At 54.5% G+C, this 18966-nt stretch overlaps 1 protein-coding gene and 1 long non-coding RNA gene across 4 annotated transcripts; one reads left to right on the top strand and one right to left on the bottom strand.

Moving 5' to 3' along the window:
- The first annotated feature begins 1988 nt into the window (after window positions 1–1988).
- On the top strand, window positions 1989–15911 carry LOC119153575. 3 transcript variants are annotated; one of them, XR_005106165.1, is made up of 4 exons: window positions 1989–3734; window positions 7982–8240; window positions 8575–8844; window positions 13476–15911. It is a non-coding gene; the product is annotated as an uncharacterized LOC119153575 (long non-coding RNA). The 3 variants fall into 3 exon arrangements; XR_005106164.1 differs by having other exon boundaries at window positions 8575–13627; window positions 14145–15911; XR_005106163.1 differs by having other exon boundaries at window positions 8575–15911.
- Window positions 4305–16951, bottom strand: FAM78A (family with sequence similarity 78 member A). The gene is made up of 2 exons (XM_037400192.1): window positions 15921–16951; window positions 4305–7926 (listed from the first exon to the last, which is right to left on the bottom strand). The coding sequence occupies exons 1-2, from the start codon at window positions 16181–16183 to the stop codon at window positions 7398–7400; spliced, it is 792 nt and encodes a 263-aa protein (XP_037256089.1). The 5' UTR covers window positions 16184–16951; the 3' UTR covers window positions 4305–7397.
- Window positions 16952–18966: the final 2015 nt, after the last annotated feature.

Genomic DNA, 18966 nt, shown 5'->3' with positions numbered 1-18966 from the left:
TGTGTTCACGGGCTGGTGGTGAGTCTTGGGGATGAGCGGGATCCCTGTGAGAGATGACGGAGGTTGGAAAAGTGCTGCTGAATGTTTCAGCCCCTTGCTGCAGCTGCTGGGAGCAGGGAGCGAGGCAGTGGAAAGGAGGGCAGGTGGTGGCACTGCCTCTCTTCCCCCGCCTTTGCCCAGGGACCCGGGGCACAGCCTCAGTGGGTCTCTGCCCCTCGCCAGCAGCGGAGCCGCCTCCCTCCACCCCGTCAGCCCATGTACGTTTCCCTGCTGCTGCAGGCCCCGAGGTTGAAGTGACATTTTATTTATTCCTTCTTAGTTTTCATGTGTCCTGCCCTTGCGCATTGCTTACAAGCAAGAATAATCCTGCATGAGGCTTTGGTGTGAGTGCATCTGGTAGTGCCGAGGGAGTTTTTGTTCCTGGATAAATGTCACGCCGAGCCCCAGGGGCTGGGGAGAGGCGGCCGCAGCTCGGCAGGGCTGAGCCCGTGCTCGGCGGGCAGCGAGAGCAGCCCTGGCCCTTCTCCTTCTCACAGCAGTGAGGCCCAAGGGTCTTGTGGATATTGAGAAGAGACCGACGCTTCCTCTCTGAGGGATGAGCTTGGGCGTGTTGGCACATCTTTCGCTTCTGCACACCTACACGGGCCCCTGGGCTTTTCTCTTGCCCCGCCCCCCCCCAGGCCCTGCAGTTCCCTTTGGCACCTTCCCTGTCTCACACCATCCCCGCTTCACTTTTCTGCAGTTTTGAGTAGGTCACAAAGCTGCTTCTCTGCCAACGTGTCCCTGGCTCCTGCTGCCAAGCCGGGGTCCATGCGTGCCTTTGTCCCACGTGGGCATGCTCTGCGCTGCCGGTGCCCCTCTCTGCACTCACGCCCTTCCCCGAGCACGAGGTCACGCGCTGCGGTGCCGTCCCTGGGAGCACGTAGCTGGGGTGATGCTCCGGCCTCAGGCTGCAGTCTTGCCCCGTCACAGCATCCCCTTCCAGCGTGGGAACGGACGGGCCGCCCCCTCGCACCCCCTCGGGGAGCAGGGTGCCCAGGCGCGCCCGGGGCCATGCCCCTCGCAGAACACCTGCAGTCCTGCTCCAAGGGCCCCGAGCGGCCGTGCTTCCCAGGGGCCACGCTTAACGGTGCCCGGGCAGCCTGTGTCAGCGGTGAGATTAGCTGTTATTCTCTTTTGAGGGGGAAATGGGGGACAGTCCCAAAACTGTGAATCGTGGCAGGGTCGGAGCTGACTGCAGTGCTCCTGTCCTCTGGGGTTTTTGCCGGCGCTCTGTACCCAACAGGTTTGTGGGGACTAATTTACAAAAGTGTTACTAAAGGCAGCCTTGGAGAGCTTGATGGAGATTGTCTGAGGAGCTCTGTTATAATTACATGCATCCAACACAGGACACATTATTTTAAACTGTTTTTAATAGATGCTTTGAGGCTCTTCAGTGCATTGCTAAAAATATTTCGCTTTAAAACTTGAAAACACGAAGGAATAAAATGAGTGTTTGCAGCTGCTGTATGTGAGCAGCCTAACAAGATGTGAGAGAAGAAATGGGAAACAAAACCTGATTTGCATCAGCAGAGGGAAGTCCCTGCAAGAAGTTTAGATAAGAGACCGTGGGGTATTTCTTCAAATGAAGGAGCTGTTGCCTCAGTCTGCTTCAAACCGTGGTTAGAAAATCATGAAGCCAAGCAATACAACCTCTAGAAAGGCAAAGTTTGGTTTGTAGCCTCAGCATTCACAAATGCAGTGCAACAAAGGGCTGGCGCTGGTGCTGCCCCACAATGGGGATCCGACACCGCTCAGGCTCTGTGGGCGCCGCAGTCCGTGTCCTTCCCACCCGCCTCCTGATCCTTGCCGGGGGTTTTGCAATGTCTCTCTGCAGACAATAAGCGACCGGGTGCTTTCAGCTTTTTCCAGGTGTCATCCAAAACAGCTGTGAGTTGGCTGGTGTCCCCTCTCCACCCCTCCCTCCCTCCCTCCAAATCTAGGACATCTAAATTTAACCTGCTATCAACAGATGAGGCTGGAGAGTTTCCACTGTGGAAAGGAATCCTGCTCAGAACCTGTCCTCTCCTCTGCCTGGGCTCCATCCATGCACATTCCTTCTCTCCAGCCATGACCTCCCATATGTTTCATTGCTCCCCTTCCCCTCCTGCACTTGGGTTTGTGTCGTGTCACTGCTACGCGCTGGTGGAGCATCCCAAAGTGCCTCCATGGGTGTTGGTGTTCCATGTGGGCACACGCTGGGGTGGGTGGCGGTACCACCTTCCCCCCCTGCCCAGCAGCAACCTGCAAAAGGCTCTTGACCTGCAAAGGGGCAGAGCAGGGTTGTAACGGGCTCTCGCTCGCTCCAGGCAGGACCTGTGGAGGTGCAGCGAAGGGGAGACACCGGTGTGGGGTGCGTCTCGGTGGGGTGCCCCACAGGCAAGGGTCCAGCCCCTGTGCTCAGGGCACACACTGGGAAAGCGCCGAGCCTGGTATGGCTTCTCCAGCACGAGCGGGCAGGGGGGTCCCGGGGTGCTGCGTAGGAGCTGAAGCAGCCGCAGGGGCTCGCAGCGGAGCAGGGCTTTTCCTCTGCTACTTTTTGGAGAAGCCTCAAGGCAGCTTTGCAGGCTGGGTCAGAGCGCAGCAAAACTCCTGGAAGAACAAACCAAACCTAAAAAAAACCCCAACCCCCCTGTGTCTTCCTTGGGGCGCGGCTGGTGGGAGTCTTGGAGCTTGTGGTGGGATTGGGCATGGCAGGAGCAGGTGGAGCGTGGGGCTGGAAGGTGCCAGGGTTGGGCCCCGTGGATTAACGGGTTTGCCCAGGAGCTGCGCCGGCCCCTTGGCCAGGCACCCTCTTGCTCTCCCAAAATAATTTCAGCCATTTACTGGAAAGCAACAAAAACCTAAATATGAAATTATTTTTTTTTCAGGGGGGGATGAGTAACAAAATGGATACAACGTGGCATTTGAAAACCAGTCGTAGACTCCAGCGTTTTTCAACCCCTTGTCTGCCCAGGTTTGAAGGGGCAGGGCTGTGCTCTGCTGCCTGGGGTCCCGGAGCCTGGCTGAGAGGCTGCTCCTCTCCAGATGGGGTATTTACAGCTAACATCTGACAAGGGTTTTGCTAAATAAGCAAAGAGTGTCAGGAAACCGAACTGTGCGGAAGTTCAGCTGCTGCTCAGCTCCATCCTGCCATCACAAGATGCACAGCAGCCGGGTAATGAAAAATGCAGGATGTCGGCTGGTATTTTTAACCAGAAACCTCTGTGCTCGATCTGATGCGGCGTAAGGGCTGAAACTGAGAGAAAAGGTGCTCATGGTAAACAGGGTGTTTATCGCGGCCTTGAAACTGCATGCGGAGGGGTGGTGTAGCCATTCGCTTAAAAACAGCCACCGCCCAAACGACTCCAGGCAGACCCTTTTGAAAATTTCACTTTATTTCTCTCTGTTATAAAAGCAGGGTTTTGTTTGTTACATCTCCATAAGTGTCCAGACTCGGTACATCTTGGTTTGGTTTTCACAGTATCTCTGCAAGACCAAGGACGGTTCTTATTGCTGCGCCAGGAGCCAGGGCAGGGTGACGGCAGGGCCGAGGCTCGGGCAGCTCTTGCCGTACCCCGCTGCTGGACCCAGCCTTGCTCCCTGCCACACCGACTCGATGGGTCTACCCCTCCCCAATCCCACTCAGCATCGTACGGACCCTCCGAGGGGCTGCCCCTCTCCTGCCACGCTCATCTCACTTCTCACTGCCAAGGGTAGGAAAGGAGAACCAAGTGGTCCACGAGGCCACGCGGCATGTGGCTGTGCTCCGTGGGGGCTGGCAGCCCCGGCCCCACGGCTGGCTGCAGGGGAGAGGGTGCGGGTGAGGGTCTCGGCCAGGGCTCCCCCTGCTGCTTCCCACCCTGGACCACTACGGGATTGGGACAGGGATGGTCAGGCTATGCTCTCAGCTCCTGTGGTGGCTCGGGGCTATAGAGAGCTGAGCATCACCGATGGGAGAGGTGAAGCAGAGACGGCTCACGTACACCAGCACCCCACGTTGGTGCCCCGCCACCTCCCCAGCAAATCCTTCGTGCACTCCTGGTTCTGCAAAAAGCTGCCAAAGAAGGAGCTTTATTTACCTCTGCTTATTTACCACCTTCCTCTGTGCAGGATGCCCCAGGTCCCCAGACATTTAAGTCCCCCTTGGGACCCTGTCAATCCCCGTTCTAACCACCTGGCCATTAACCAGCCGTATTGATAGTGATGTCTATAGCACCTGTTACTCCCAGCCACCCGTCCTTTTATATTCAATCTGTCCCTGTCAGTTTTGTAATGAAGCAGCATTGGAAAAACATCACATTTAATTACAACGCATGAAATCTCAGAAGAGGCAGCATCACTTTTCTCTGCTGTGTCTGGTGATGCGAATGGAGGTGGAGGGGCACGTTTCAACCTAGGCACGGGATAAAGGCATTCTTTGGGAAGGGAGAAGTCCATGCAAAGCCGACCTCAACGTGAAATTTAAATTTTGTGTTTACTGCTTAGCTGGGTCTGTTCAGTGCAACAGGACGAATTAGCCGGGAGGTTACTATCAAATTGCATGGATGCATCCAGTCCACCAGGTAGAGGGAGCAGGAGGAACCAGATTGACTTAATGCACTGGGAGACTAAGTCCAACACAAAGCTAAGTGGAAAAGGACGTAGGTGTTCCCTGAATGTGGTTTTTGGTGACTGAGAAGAAATCTTTCCTTGGAATTCCTTCATGCAGCTAATTAAGACAACTGGGTCTGATTTTTTTGACCCATGCTGACATCAGTGAGAACTGTAAGTACTCAGCACCTGGAGACAAAGTGAATACCAGACATAAATACCCCTGCTGCTCCCGCCCACGGGGCTGCCCAGAAGAGCATCTAAGTGGCAGCCGAGATGCGTGCAAGCGTTAACAGCTATTCACCCGCAGCTCACATTTTGTCCTCTTCTGCATGTATTGCCTAGGAGAAAATACAGACAAGTCCCAAAGGGCTGTGCCAGTAGAGCTATAGTTAGGATCTGAATCCAGCTAAGAAAATGGATTTTAATACAGAGGGTGACTGTGCAAGTCAAAGTCTCCCTAGCTTCATCCTTTATAGTCCCAAAGCCTAGATTCAGGCAACCTTTGGCTCATGGATTTGGGGTTGATCCAGTCTGTGTGTTTGCAGGCTGCTGGTAATGCTGGGCTTCCCACCTCCGAGATCTCGCTGCCCGTTGAAGAGAGCAGCTCCATGGCCGAGCATCTCTGCAAACCGGTGCGTGCAGGCAGGCGGTCTCCCCTGGGAAGGGGGTTATAGTTGCAGGGACCAAGGCTGCTTGTTTGCTGGTTTGAGACTGTCACGGGGGCAGGGGCATATCTTCTGGGCGTGCTTGCCCCAGGTGGTTGTGGTGAACCCGTTGTAGAAGTTGATGGTGTGGCTCTGGAGAAGTGGGGAAGGAGGATTTCCTGCCGGTAACGTCCTGCGTGGAAGGTGCAGCTGGCGACAGCAGCCAGGTGGTGCCTCTCGGAGGGGAGAGTGAGCTTCGGGTGTGCGGCCGTGAGACCTGCTCGGGCCGGCTCAGCAGGGCCAGGCTTGTACCTGGCACGCCCAGCTCTCCCAGCCCTACCTCTTGAGGCAAACTGTTAACCAGGGGAAGAAACGTTATCTAGGGGAAAGAGCTGCAGGGGGAAGGGGAAGGGATCTGCCCCAGGCCATGTGCTGGAAGGAAGCAGATCCTCCGCTCCCAGTCCTGCCACCCCGGACTGCATGCCAGCCCAGATGCCACCTCTGCTGCAGAACCTTCTCTGCCTGCAAACCTGCCCCTCGTCGCAAACGGCGCCTCCGTGCCGCCTCCCCCCGCAGAACCGCCGCTGCTCGTAGCTGAACCCATCCGGGCCTTGTTAAATCCTACTGGTTCCACCTCCTGCCCCGGGCGCCCTGTCCTCCCTGGAGGACCTACACCCAAGGGTGGGGGGCTGCCCTTGCACCTTCTCACGCGTTACCCCTCGATACGTAGGTGTTGGTGCCATGGCCGGACAGGCTCGGTGTCATGGTCCTGCCGGTCGTGTAGATCGTGAGGTCATTTGGAAGAAAATCATCTACTAACCCCAACATGATTTTTTTTTCATGGGAAGAAGAGGTTTTCATAGCTTTTGCTTCCAGTGTTTGCTAGGAACGGGTGCCTGTTATTTTCTGACATGGCTGTTCCTGAATTACGGATATTGCTGGGTAGACTTGGTAGGTGAGATCTGCCCTCGCTGACACCCATGCATCTCCAGTGACTTCAGTAGGATCCCTTTTATATTCTGCTGCTCTTACAGCACCATCGTTTGGACTTCATGGGAAACGGGGCAACAGAGCTTCCCCCGCCAGCCGGGGCGCGGGCGCCGGCTCTGACGCCAGCAGGAGGTGAGGCTGGGGATGGCAGGGCAAACACCTGCCTGTCCTAAAGACAAACCCATCCCCACCTCTCCGTTTATGCTGACTCCCAGGGCCACGATTCCAGCTGTGAGACTATCCCACAGTGCTAACGGGAGGCTGGGATCACCCAGTGTAAGCAGCGCAAGCTTGCTCGCTACCCCTTCTGCAAAGCAGGGAGATGGCCCAGGAGCTCCCGCTCCAGACATCCTACAGCAGGGTTGTTATTTGCATTGCTTTGAAACTGAGATTGTTTCCACGCTTCCTTGTTCCAGGTTTTAAAACCAGGAAGATTTTCTTCTTCCCATTTGGTGCCCTTCTCATCCATCAGCCCATGACACACTGACAATCTATGCCTTGTTCCAAAACTTTCTCCTAAAAATTCTGTAGAAAGGACATTCTGCCTGGTGGTGGTTTTGTTGGTTTTTATATTTTTTTTTTTTCAAACATAGCTTTAAGGCAAAAGTTTGGCAATGCAAAGCAAAGTCTACATAAGGCCGCATGACTTGGATTTGCAACTCAGAACCTTACAGCTTCAAAAAAAATATATCCTTATCTTAAATAGTCAACTTTTTGCTCCAGGATCTTGTTTTGTTCTCAACCAAAAAGAAAAAAAACCACCCAACTTTTAAAATCCCAAATAAAATGTTTGTGTTGTTCTGGGCAGTCTGGACAAGCTAATGAGACTAAAGTTCAAATAACTAAAGTAGGGAAGAAAAAAAAAAAAGCTCTACGGGTAGACATCAGTGTTAATTTCTTCCCTTAGGAATCCGGTGATGAGACAGACCCCAGTCAAAGGTCTCCTCTTTAGCTTTAGCACAGTGAAATCCGTCCCGATGGGAGAAGGTAGAATGGTTGCATTTGTTGAATGAATAAAAAGTGCATTTTGATTTTGCTCAGATTATACGCGTGTGTTCTAATACCTAAGTGATTGTTTTGCTTCGGATTGTTTTTTTGTTTGTTTGTTTGTTTTTCTCTCCCTTTTGGTGCCGGGACGCCAGGTTTGTATTATCGATGTTTTGGAGGTATCACCACAAGTGGTGGTCCATCCTTTGGCCTCCACATGAGTACCTGAGCATCATTGGCATTGGGTTTGACAAGGGCACTGGGTGGTATTGGCTCATTCTTGCTAAGGACCTGGGGCTGCTCTTGAGCAGAGGGCTCCTGCAGCTTGGCACGCTGCCCCAAGGGTCTGCTGGGGTTTACCTCGATGCCCAGCCTCATGCGCCATTTGATAGTCTGCAAGGTCACCATTTCGTTGGTAGCCGTGTTGGTTGCAACCAGCCAGGTGGTGAAGCTTTGATCCCGGTGAATGCTTGTGAGTTTGGCCACGTTGCTCTCGCTGACGGGCACTGCCCACGTCACACTCGGGTAAAAGTTGTCGTTCATGCTGATGTTGAACTTGGACTCCTTCTTGGTGGGACCCACGATGGTGCAGGTTTCTGTCGTGTTTCCATACCAGGGATAGTTCACCCCATCGGAGTCGCTGATGGCCTGGATTTTACCATCCAGTAGATCTGGAAGCTCCCAACTTGACCTGCAGTAATCAACAACAAATTATGGTTAATGCATTAATTAATTAATTTGTTTAGGCACATCCTGGATGTCACGGAAGGAAAGGAAGGAGTTGTGAATGCACTCCCCCTTCAGCTTTTACTGGAATTGGTGCCTTTCATGCCACCTTGCTGAATGAGCTCATCCCTGCCGCTAAAACTGTGAATTTCCAGGAGTGATCCTGAAGGTCTGTCCTGCTGTTCACCACCACCGAGGAGCGACCACGTGGTAGGGCCGGGGCTTTCCTTGCGGGGACCGGTGCCTACCTGGAGTGGTTCAAAATACTTTGGTGTTTAGGTAAGGCTGCAAAGGGATGCTTGGGAAAGCTCCAGCCCTGCAGAAAATCCAGCACTGCAGGTACTTTTGTGTGGCTGCTTGGCTGCCTGAGTGGGGCTGAACACCAGGACCTGCTCCTGGGCTCAGCACCCCAGTGCTTGCGCCGGTGAGCACAGGGCTTGGGGCTGAGTTTCTTTCTCTCAAAAGTACAACATCTCCCGTGTCAGGCAGAGTGGGCAAGCTCAGAGCTGGTGCTGGGGGGCAGGTGACAGAAGACCTAAGGGGGGGAAGTAACATCAAGAACTTCACTGCACCATAAAGCTTCCCATGGCCCTGTTCTGCTTTTTCTTTCCAGTCCCCACCTGCAAATACTCATTTTCCCTCTGGATCAGCCACTGTCCCTCCCCGCTGTCTGCCTGGCACTGGAAGTGTAACGCAGCCTGCTGCAGCCGTGGGACGGACCCAGTTCAAAGGCTGCACGCCAGGCTCCGGACTGGGATGGTGTTACAGTAATCAGAGAAACCGAGGTCAGGCAGCTTGTAAAACTGCCTGAGCTGCTCGTCTGGGCGCTGTGTACTGTGCTTGCGAGAAGACGGGCAGAAAGGTCGGTCTTTCTAGCAAGAAAGTAAGTGCAAATGGTCTTCCGTCACCATGTAATGCTGATGCACAACTTGGATTTTTTTTTTTTTCTATTAACTTCCAATTTAATTTTGAAGATTAGATTTGCCAGTAGAAGCAAAGTGCTGTAAATGTCTCAGAAAAAAGGTTAGCTGTTTGCAGAGTAAAGGCACTGCGATGGCATAACTGCAGGCTGTGTGCTCAGCACGTGCCAGGTGGCTCTAACATACCCCCTTGCTTACAACCCAGACCCGCTGCCACTCGGGGACGATGGCCCGGCCATCAAAGTGGCAGAAGGGGCTGCATGGTGGCAGTGGCAGCCGCAGCTCACTCCCAGGGTGACATTCACACTTGACCCTGCGGTGGGGCTGGGATGCTAGGCTCTGCACCAGTCCCCCCCAGCTCCCTGCTGTGGGCTGAGCTGTGGGACATGGAACACGGTGTATCTTGGGGGGGAGGGGAGGCAGAAGGGACACGCCGAGGCTGCCCTGGTAACTCTCCCAGCCTTTCCTAAGGCCGGTGCTGTGGCTTAAAATAGCCCCTCGGCTGAAGCAGGGGCTGCGGGCAGGCGGGGGGCACACGGCGGCCGGCCGGCTCTGACACAGCTTCGGGACGAGCTGCTCCCCTCACAGTCTGGGACCAACGTGACCATCTCATAAGGCTGTTCTGATGGTTAATTAGTTAATGACCGTGAAGTGCCTCCATGTTGGTAACCACTGGATCGTTCAGCAGTTAGCTGTAAATGTCTGGCTGGAGCGAAAAGATACCGCGGGGGCTTTCAAGGTCTCATTTATCGTTACTCATGCGAGCAGGGGTCTGCACAAAAGTCCCCGCTGTGCCACGGCGGGCGCAGGGCTGCACCGCGTGGGAGGTGGCGGGTTTGTGGGTCGGGGGGCCTGGCAGGAGCGTGGCAGGTGAAGTGCAAGGTAGGGCATGGGCTGCTCGGGGGATGCAGGGATGCTCCGAGCAGCAGGACCAGGGGTTAGCAGCAGCCGGGGTTATGCAAGCGTGACATCTCCCCGTGCAGCGTGACATCTCCCCGTGCAGATTTATGGGCTGTTGTCAGCTACGCACGCTACGCACCGCAGCTGCAGCAATCCTCTCCTGAGCTCATAGCCAGCAGGCAGAGGGAGTCCTTTGCCTGGAAGAAAATCTGTAGCGAAGGCAGCCAAAAGGAGATCCCTGAGCAGTGCTGCGAGGACCCCCATCCACTGGGGAGGCGTTTGTACGCTCTGCTCTCTTAAACCGGAGTCATCCTGGCTCGCTGTCCCCCACGCTGTGCAGGGAGAGCTGAGCAGGGAAAGGCTCTGGGATGCTGGATGAACTCAGCCCTCGGCAGGGGATGAGTGGAGGTCACGGCTGCAGCCCCCCACCTCCTCCCCACCCCACAGCCCGGCTCTGAAATACCATCTGGGGGCTCTTCTCTCCCTTTCAGCAGATGGTTTAAGATTACTTTCCATTGAGACAGTGGCCGGTACTCAGCCTGGCTGTCACCTGGGGATGAGATGTGACAATTTCCTGGAGGTTCACTCTGTGACAGGCATGGTGCTAAGGTGCAGCCATAACATCTCTGCAGGTACAGAGGTGCCAAACTGGGACCTGAGATGCTACAAGAGGCTGATAACACTCCCCAGCTGCTCCCGCCTGCTTGGATCAGCAGCTGATGGGTGAATGGCAGGAGAATCAGGCAGAGGATGCCGAGAAACTGCAGGTCAGCTAAGACCTGCTTGTCCCTATCTCCATTCCCAGTAGGCGTATCTCACCCCAGACCAGCACAGAATTGCAGGACCTTCTCCAGATTTGCCCAGGGTTTAACCGAGAGCAAAAAGATGGAGCTGTGTCAGGGCCCGGGCTGGTCTCTGAGGGCAGGATGCTGCCTGCAGAGCCTGAGAACCCCCCCAAAGCCAAGGGGGCTGGTGAGCAGCGTGGCTGTGCTTGGGACGGCTCAGAAGTGCACCCTGCTTAAGAAAAGGCGTGGGCAGGAAGGGGGAAGAAGAAGCTGGCTTGTCTGTCTTCATGGAGCACGCTATGCCTAATTCTAGTGAGTGTGGTTAACCCTGAGGTTTCAGAAACGTCACGCTTCATCTGCACAGCCTAGTAACAAGCAGGAAAACGAGGCCCTGTGACGGTCCCATGACTGGAGCAAAAGCAGAGGCTGCACGATGGTTGCTGCTGGTGCTGGCTGCCCCTCGCCAGCTGCTATGGCAAAGCCTGTGTGCCAGCCAGGCTGGTAGCCTCTGCCTGCAGCGTCTGCCCGGGTTAAATAATATGCCAACAACTGGCCTGTTGGATGATTTCGGAAAGAATGCTGTGGAATGATCTTTGGCTGCATCAGCATCTTTCTGTGGTGGTGTCGAGCCAAGGAAAGACCAGAAAGTGCCCAGTAAACACTTTGCTGACAATAGCAGGGAAGAGGCATGAAAAGAAACCAACCTATCTGGTTTCATGGATTAGCTATAGCAGATCGGCTCCAAAATCAAGAGGTTCTGGCTTGTAATACAGACAAGCTCGTTTCTGCTGCTTCTGAAACCTTCAAAGTCAGCATGGGCACCGCCACAGACTGGAGCTGCCAACAAATCTCTCTTAACAAATGTCTTCTCGCTACTTGGAGAAGGAACTTTGAGATATTTCTTGTGGCACAACTGTAGCCCTGCTGCTGACAGCCAAGCAGCTCTATGTAGGTTTTAGCCTCCCAGTCCTCGCTCAGATATATTCCTTCCTACCCTGTCACATGAAACGAAGCCCCCAGCTTATCCCGAGCCCTCCAGGGGGCTGCCCCACGGCACCAACCGAGGCAATCACCACAGCGGCCCGTGCAGCAACAGCAAGCCCAAGCACAGCAGCCCCCAGCCCTGTGCACCCAGCGGTGACACCAGCCCACCTCCTCAGACAGGCATCAGGCACTATTGCATCCTCGGCCCCAGTTCTTTGAAGCCAGCTCCTAATTAGTCACAGGCCAGATGGACTTGTGTAACCTTGTGCTTTCCAACACCTTCCTCTCCAGCAGCTCCCTAAATAAGAGACGTCCAGCTCAGGCAGACTGCGCTGGGCGCAGGTACCAGTGCCACGTGTGGGCGCAGCAAAAGCCATCTCGGTTAGTTTGCATCCCTGCTCCTACCTGTCTCCCGTTGCTGCTCTGCCTGTGCTGGGGCCTTGCGGAAAGAAAGAAAACCTGAAGAAAACCTGCTTAATTTTCAGTTGTCTTTTACAGCGCCTCTCTCACCAACTCTGGCACGTCAAAGCAAGTCCAGCCGGGGTTACAGTGCTGACCAGGAAGGGTATCCCAGATGCTGATCCCCGGTGGTGGCCACAGCCATGCTGCAGTGGTCCCTCTTCCCCCATCCTCCAGCTGCATGTTCCTGCCTCGTCTCTTGAACCGGCAGCGGTTTGATGCGTGCTGGTTCAGGGAGTAAAGCAGAAGATGGGCATGAAGGAAAAGGGGCGAATTGCCGCTGGTTTAGCTGAGCAGGCTCAAGGCAGGCTGGACAACCTAGTTAATGGGCCAAGGAGCGCGCTCACAGCACAGGGGCCGTGCCAGGGCAGTGAAACCTTTCCCTCTCAACCCCTGGAAGGGTAAATTCCCGCGGTGAACTGAGCTCCCCTCACTTCCCATGCAAAGGATAACCTGTTTTTTTCTCCTTTGGTGAATCTGGTTTTGATTGTGTTTTCCCCTTCCCCGAGGACTGGGGGTTTATTCTCTTGACAAGCTGACTTCTCGAGTTCATTGTGTCTCTGCTGCAGGGCACAGAAGATTTAATCTCGCAAGAAAGAGATGCCCAGTAAGGTAGAGTGATGATGTAATGCTGCAAGCTGCCCCATCGTGTCTCCAGGGCAGAAATATCTACCTGAAACTTCTGCAGATTCTTGGCTAATCATATTCAAACTTCAATTTATTTATCTCTGTTTTGCATATCTCCATCTGCACCACTTCTTGTACATCTCCATGGAGATGAAGAAACAAGGCTGGATAATGCCATTCCGGCATCACCCAGATGCTGACACGGGTCCCACCAGTGCTGCACAACTGGGTGCAGAAAGCAGCACCCACCCCAGGAGATCCAGCAGGGACCTGGTCCCACGGCTCCCGCAGGGGTCAGAGCTCTGTGGCCTGATCCTGATGCCTCCCATCTTTCCCTAAGGGTACAGGGTAAAACCCTGCTGGGGGGGAGGGCAGTACCACCCTGGGGCCAAACAGGGATTTGCCCCAGTTCTGCATGGAGCAGAGCCAGGGAGCACGTCCACATCCTCATCCTGGGGGTGTTCATGTTCCCAGCACATCTACCGACTTAACATGTAAAATAATGCCAGCATTTACGTGTTAGCTGAGCTTTAATTATTTTCCTTTAGCTTTAAAAACATTGCATTTGGCCCCCAAAATTGTCAGTGCCACCCTAAACGCATATGTCAAAATTATCCCCTCTGTAGCTAACGTCCCTACAGGAGCATTATGCACAGCTCCATCTGCTCCAGTATTTCTCAGCTGTTTCTGTCCTCAACGTAATGGCCAGCTTATACACAGCTAACAACTTCAGAGCATAAAAGTGAAAAATTAATCCGAAGCCTGCTGTAAGGATTGATGCTCCAGTGGACCAACTGATTTTTGATTATTTGGAGTTTTCTGTCTGTCTGTCACCACAGGGATTAAAAATATGTATGTTGCAGCAGTCTCGCTTCATCACGAAAAGTTGGGACGAATACTCTTGCTGGCATAAATCAATGCAGCTCTGTGGAGGTCAGCGGGGTTACGCCGAATTACACCAGCTAAAGGCTTGGCCCGTCCTTTCGGATAGGTTTGTGTCCTGTTTCTCTCTCTAAAGGTCTTCCAAGAGCATGTTTCAATGGCATGGAAAGAGGCCTTTCCTCCCAAACACCTTTATTTATAGCTTTCAGATGGTGACGGGTCTATAGAAAGGGAGTGGAGGAGCAGACCAAATCCTGCTTTGGTTTGGGTAGCTCCTTTCTGAATATCAGTTAAATGTCAATGAACTTCTGGGGGGAAATTTCTTTGTTCCCATGATTTTCCGGCTAACAGCCCTCCTACAGAGCTGCACTGTTTGATTCTGACTACCTGTTTATGGCACTTGGCTTGTAGATGCAACTTTTTTTTGTCTCAAAGCGTTCCGGCGAGGGAAGACCATACCAAATGCTCAATTTAAACACAAGGAAACTCAGGTGCAGAGAAAGGACGGACATGGTGAGGTTTGCAGCCCACAGCAGCACTGGCAGCACAGCTCTCTGCCCAGTCCTCTATTTTGGTGGCTGTGTGCTGTATTTATATACAGTGGGCTTTTCTGTTTTCCTTTGCAGCTGGTCGCTCAAGAGAGGATTTCTAAATGAGCTTGAGAATTACACATGCAAATCCCAAAGGCCTGGAATTGGGAACATCTGAGCAACAAATTGTCCTTGCTAAAGATGGTGTTGGAGCCAAAAAGCCTACAGATTTTGGGCCTGTTGTAAGTACTTTTAAAATCAAGATAAGCTGGTCTGCTCCCTCGCTGAGCCTCACTGCTGGTGTTTGCCAGGTGCCAGCGCGCTTCTCAAGGCATTTTCTGCTTGAGCAGAGAGGGGACGTGGGGACAGGAGGGGAGGACGGTCTCACTTAGGGCTGCTCCTCGGCATGCCCTTCCCTCTGCTCCACAGCTCACAGCATGTATTTGCTGTATGTCTGAGATGCTGAAGCCGTGTCCTCATCCGGGCTCACAGGCAGCAGGGGGGGAAGGAGGGCCAGGGTACACGGGCAGATGTTCGCGCTGTCAGGAAGGCGTCGCATCGAGTCAGTTTCTCCAGCTCTCCAGCCCTCCTCATTCACCGGTTTTTAAGCCCCGCTAGAATGACCCCTGAGGGGCAGAGCTGGCATCCCCCCGACACAGGGTACTTTGGATGAGCAGGCGGGAGGGTTGCTGAGACCTGACCTTGCCGTCCTTCCTCCCTTGCCCCCAGAGTCTGGGCAGCAGCAGCACCGCCAGCCACCAAACCATCTGCCGGCACCGCGCTCCGCGGCCAGGTTTTGTCCCCGTGGCAGGACAGACAGATTTCTGCTGCACCGGGAGGCTGCACCTGGTGCTGCCCAGCACCATGAGTTGCAGAATTGCTGTTCTGGGCAGGCGTCTGGAGATCAGGTGCCAGGGCTGACTGAGCCACGGGCCAAAGCCTGCAACAACGTTTGGTGAACAAACTGGTGGGGAACTGGGGAGAGATGAGTTTTCTCGGTAGGGGGGTGACATTTTAATTGATTCATTCCTGCCTCACTATGATTGTCTGACCGGTAACACGGGGGGGGTTTGGTGCACAAGCAGCCCCTAGATTCCCCCTACCTACACATATATCTATCTATTCCCACTCTTACATTACTCGAATGGAGGGGCAATGTGAAATTTTCACCCTGCTCCAAGGTGATGCAGAGGGTTTAATTATCAGTGGGTTAAATCCATCTTGTGCTTTCCTTGTGGGCTGCCTGCTACCGTGGGCAAAGCAAGCAGGATTCCTCCTGTGACGTTAAACGTGCTCCCAAAGCTGGTGGGCTGCCGAGCTCGCAGCCGCGGCCCACTGCAGCAGCAGGACAGCACGCTGGGGACGGCAGCATGCCACAAGTGTCAGCCCCAGGGTTGCCCTGGGGCTTGGCAACGTGCAGTTTGACCCTGTAAGGGATGGGGAGGGATGCAGGCGAGAGGGGCTGGTGAGAGGGGGAACCCCTGGTGTAAAACACCTATCGAAACAGGGGTGCCTGCGGTGGTGGGGCTGAAATCCTAGGGATTTCAGGATCTGTGGTGCTGTTCAAAAGCTGTTGTGAAATGTATGGTATTGCGCCGGGGTTCCTCCCAAAACAAGTGGGTTTTAAGCAGGGCTTGGGCACCTTCCCGTTAGAACAGAACACCCACCCCTTTAAAATGGTAGGGACAAGCTCTCCTGTATTTTAAATATGTGATAAAGTCCTGTCAAGTTTCAGAAGAGCTGTATTTTAAAGTCAAACCAACCAGATTATAATTTTTAGCTTAATCCAGTATCTCCCAGCCAGGCCATGGTCCTCCCGCTCTGCCTTCCCGCCCAGCAAACGCACCCGTGGGCGCTGTTGGAAATACTTACATTCCCTGTTCCCCATAGTGATTGTAAAATTCCATGTGGCTGCAAGCCTGGATCCAGCCCACGATCCAGGTCTCCTTCTTGGGAATGGGGGGCACCAACACTTGTGCAGAGGCTCGGAAGTGAGGGGTCCGGTAGCGCAGGACCACGCTGGAGGACTCGTCGATGCTGGTGGGAATGGGATCAATGGAGGCTTTGACTTCAATCACTGAAATACTCTCCCGGAAAACTTTGGATTTGCAGCTAATACTCTGAATACAGCCCATGGCATACCCCGAGTACAGTCCGACGCAGCTCCTAGGGTACTCCAGCAATCCTGGGGAATATTAGGCATTGAAATTATCTGGTGCTAGATCAATTACAGATCTTCTTGGTTTGTAATCTCAAAACTGATATCCATAGGATAGAAAATTCATCATGTGAAGCCTTAATCTGAGTTTCTGTCTTAGAAGTACTGCTCCTATTTTTGAGGTTAGCTGCACTTTCAGAAGCAAAAGGGCCTTTAAAATTCTCCCCCCCCCCCCCTTTTACTGACCCATTAAACCTCTGGTTCAGTCAGTCTTTGGGTTAAAAAAAAGGTCTCTGGAGTTCAATAAATAACGGTGGCGTTCTTAGCCGTCTGTTTAGTCTTTCCTTTCCTCCGATGCGGTCTGTCATTCACCGTCCAACATAGGGCTAGCCGGTATTTCCCTTTATTCTTTGGATGAAAAGCAGAATGTTGATAGACACATCTATATAAATAATGAAATAGTTTTTAGCCCCAGCTTGTCACAACCGGTGTGGATTTCCACTTCCTGACTTGCAGTTGTTCATAACTTCCTTTCGCACAAAATTACAATAATAACCGAAAGAAACGACGGGGTGAAAAATGCCAAAAGTAGCCAAATCTCCGATTTTGGAGGCTCCTCCGCCAGCGCTGTCAGGGCTTTGGGAATTATTTTTTTTTTTTTTTCTCCTTAGCAATAGCCCGAAGCGCGGCGGCGCGGTGCCGGTCGCAGCGGGCTGCGGGGCTGCGCAGCGGGGCAGGCGGCGGCGGAGCCTCCCCCGCTCCGCGCCCGGGGCCGCGCCGCTCCGCGCCCGCTCAGCGCCGCGGAACCGCCGCCCGTGACATCCCGCCGCCACGCACCGGCCCGGGGGGCGCCGGCCCCGCGGCTCCCCGTCTTCCTTCTCCTCCTCCTCCTCGGCGAGCGGCTCTCCGCAGGGTGCCCGACCGTCCTCCTCCCGCTGCCGGGGCCGGCTGCGGCTCAGCCGGCGGGGCTCATGGGCGGCCGGCGGGGCTGCCCCCCACGCGTGGGCCCCGCGCTCCCGCAGGGCGTCACAGCATCCCGCGGCGGCGGGGAGCAGCGCCCAGCACCGGCCGCGCCGCCGAGCCCCGGCGCCGCGCACCGCGCCGGGTCCCTGCGCTGCGCGGGGGCGAGGTGCGGCGGGGGGGGGGGGGGGGGCGGGGGGGGGGAGGCTCCTGCTCTCGCTTCTTTTTTTTTTTTTTTTTTTCCTTCGCCTCTTTGCTAGATGCCCGGGGAGGTGAGCGGAGCAGGATCGGTGCCTCCGCCTCCTGGCTGCCGCAAGCTTCCTCTCTCGCAATACATTCATGCATACGGGGACGGCGCCGGGTCTCAGCCTCGCTGGTGGAGCTGGGGGGCGCGGGGGGGCTCCGGCTCCGCTCCCCGCCGCAGCATCGCAAAGGCAACCGGGTCAAACTTTGGCAGAAAGTGCCCCGCGGCCCCGCGGCGCCCCCGCCCGCCCCCGCCGTCCGCCGGGTTCGGCCGCCCGACAGCGGCTGCCGCGGCCCGGCCCGCGCCCCCGGCCCCCCGCCCCCCCCCGCGCCCTCCCCTGTATTTCGCTGTGCAACTGCAGCTGCCGAAGCTAAACCTCCTTTGCAAAAACCAGCATTTCCTCCCACGGCTCCGCGAATTGTGGGTAATGTAGTTTTGAGGGCTGTAAACGCCCCCCCCCCCCCCCCCCCCCCTTTTTAAAAAATAATATATATATATATTTAAATACACTGCAGTGTATTTTCTCTTGGCTTTTCAGATTAAGATGTTCGTTTCCCAGCTGGAGCTTGCTCAGTAGATTTGGGAAAGGGGATGGTCCCCTTATCCTGCCCTAGGCTGGCAGGGCTGTGACTCGAGCAAGCAGCAAGGCGCAGCTCTCCGTGGCAGCGGAGGGACTGAGGAGCAGCTGGAAGAGGGATGAGAAGCCTCTGAGGCAGCAGCGGCCTGTGGGGAAGTTGTAAACTCCTATTACGGGCAGTTTTAGGAGTAACGCTGCTGGCTGGTCCTGCTGACCATCAGCCAGCCCAGAGCCCAGCTTTGCAGAGCTGAGCACCAGGCCAGGTGTCCGGCTCCGCGCTGGTAGCTGCTGTGCACCTGCACAGGGAGCGCGCCTGTCCTCCCCCTCGTCTCTAAATAGGAAACCTGGGGAGCCAAGAGGTAAAAATTGTTTTGCCGGTGCCACTCGGGGTATGGCATGGCGGTGCAGAGCTAAGCAAATGTCTCAGTCTTTCCCATCCTGTGCTCTCAGCGGGCTGAATCAGCTCCGGGCAGTGCCTGGTGTGCTTCAGCACCCTGTGCTTGCTGCCTGCCCTAGGCGCGTAGGAGAGACCGGAGCTACTGGGTGATCCTGACAAGGGAATGCCACAGGACGAGGGGAGGCAGATTTGCCTCTTTCTACCCACAGCAGGTGGAAAAGGCACAGTCTATCGTTACATTTTTCTCCCGCACATCTCTCAAAGCCTTGTCTAAGTATTTCTTTTAAACTTCCCAATCTCTGTGAAGAGTACAACTACAGTCACCGGCCCTGCAACAGATATAAAAACTAAACCCACACGCAAGTTACAAGCAAACAACTTCCTATCATGTAGTACAAGAAAAAGTGAAAAGAGCATCTCTGAACGAAATATCCAGTTGCTTCAGCAGCCTCCAGAAGGTGCTGAAATCCCTTGACATTTCCAAGACTCTTTCACACTTTTCAAACAAGCTTGTCACAGTTTCTCAGAGCATTTTGAATCTGGTGAAACTGCACATTCTGCGACTCTCGTTTCACTGAAGCT

This window comes from Falco rusticolus, chromosome 9, assembly GCF_015220075.1.
Source record: "Falco rusticolus isolate bFalRus1 chromosome 9, bFalRus1.pri, whole genome shotgun sequence".
Taxonomy (NCBI): Eukaryota; Metazoa; Chordata; class Aves; order Falconiformes; family Falconidae; genus Falco; species Falco rusticolus.
The sequence above is the reverse complement of the archived record's forward strand: the minus strand, read 5'-3'. Positions and strand labels throughout refer to the sequence as shown.

What these genes read in the sequence shown, in the direction of transcription:
- FAM78A (XM_037400192.1), bottom strand. Translation starts at nt 16,183, where the DNA reads ATGGGCTGTATTCAGAGTATTAGCTGCAAATCCAAAGTTTTCCGGGAG. An exon ending in CACTATGGGGAACAGGGAAT is followed by an intron (nt 7,927 to 15,920) that starts GTAAGTATTTCC and finishes TGATTACTGCAG; the next exon opens with GTCAAGTTGGGAGCTTCCAG.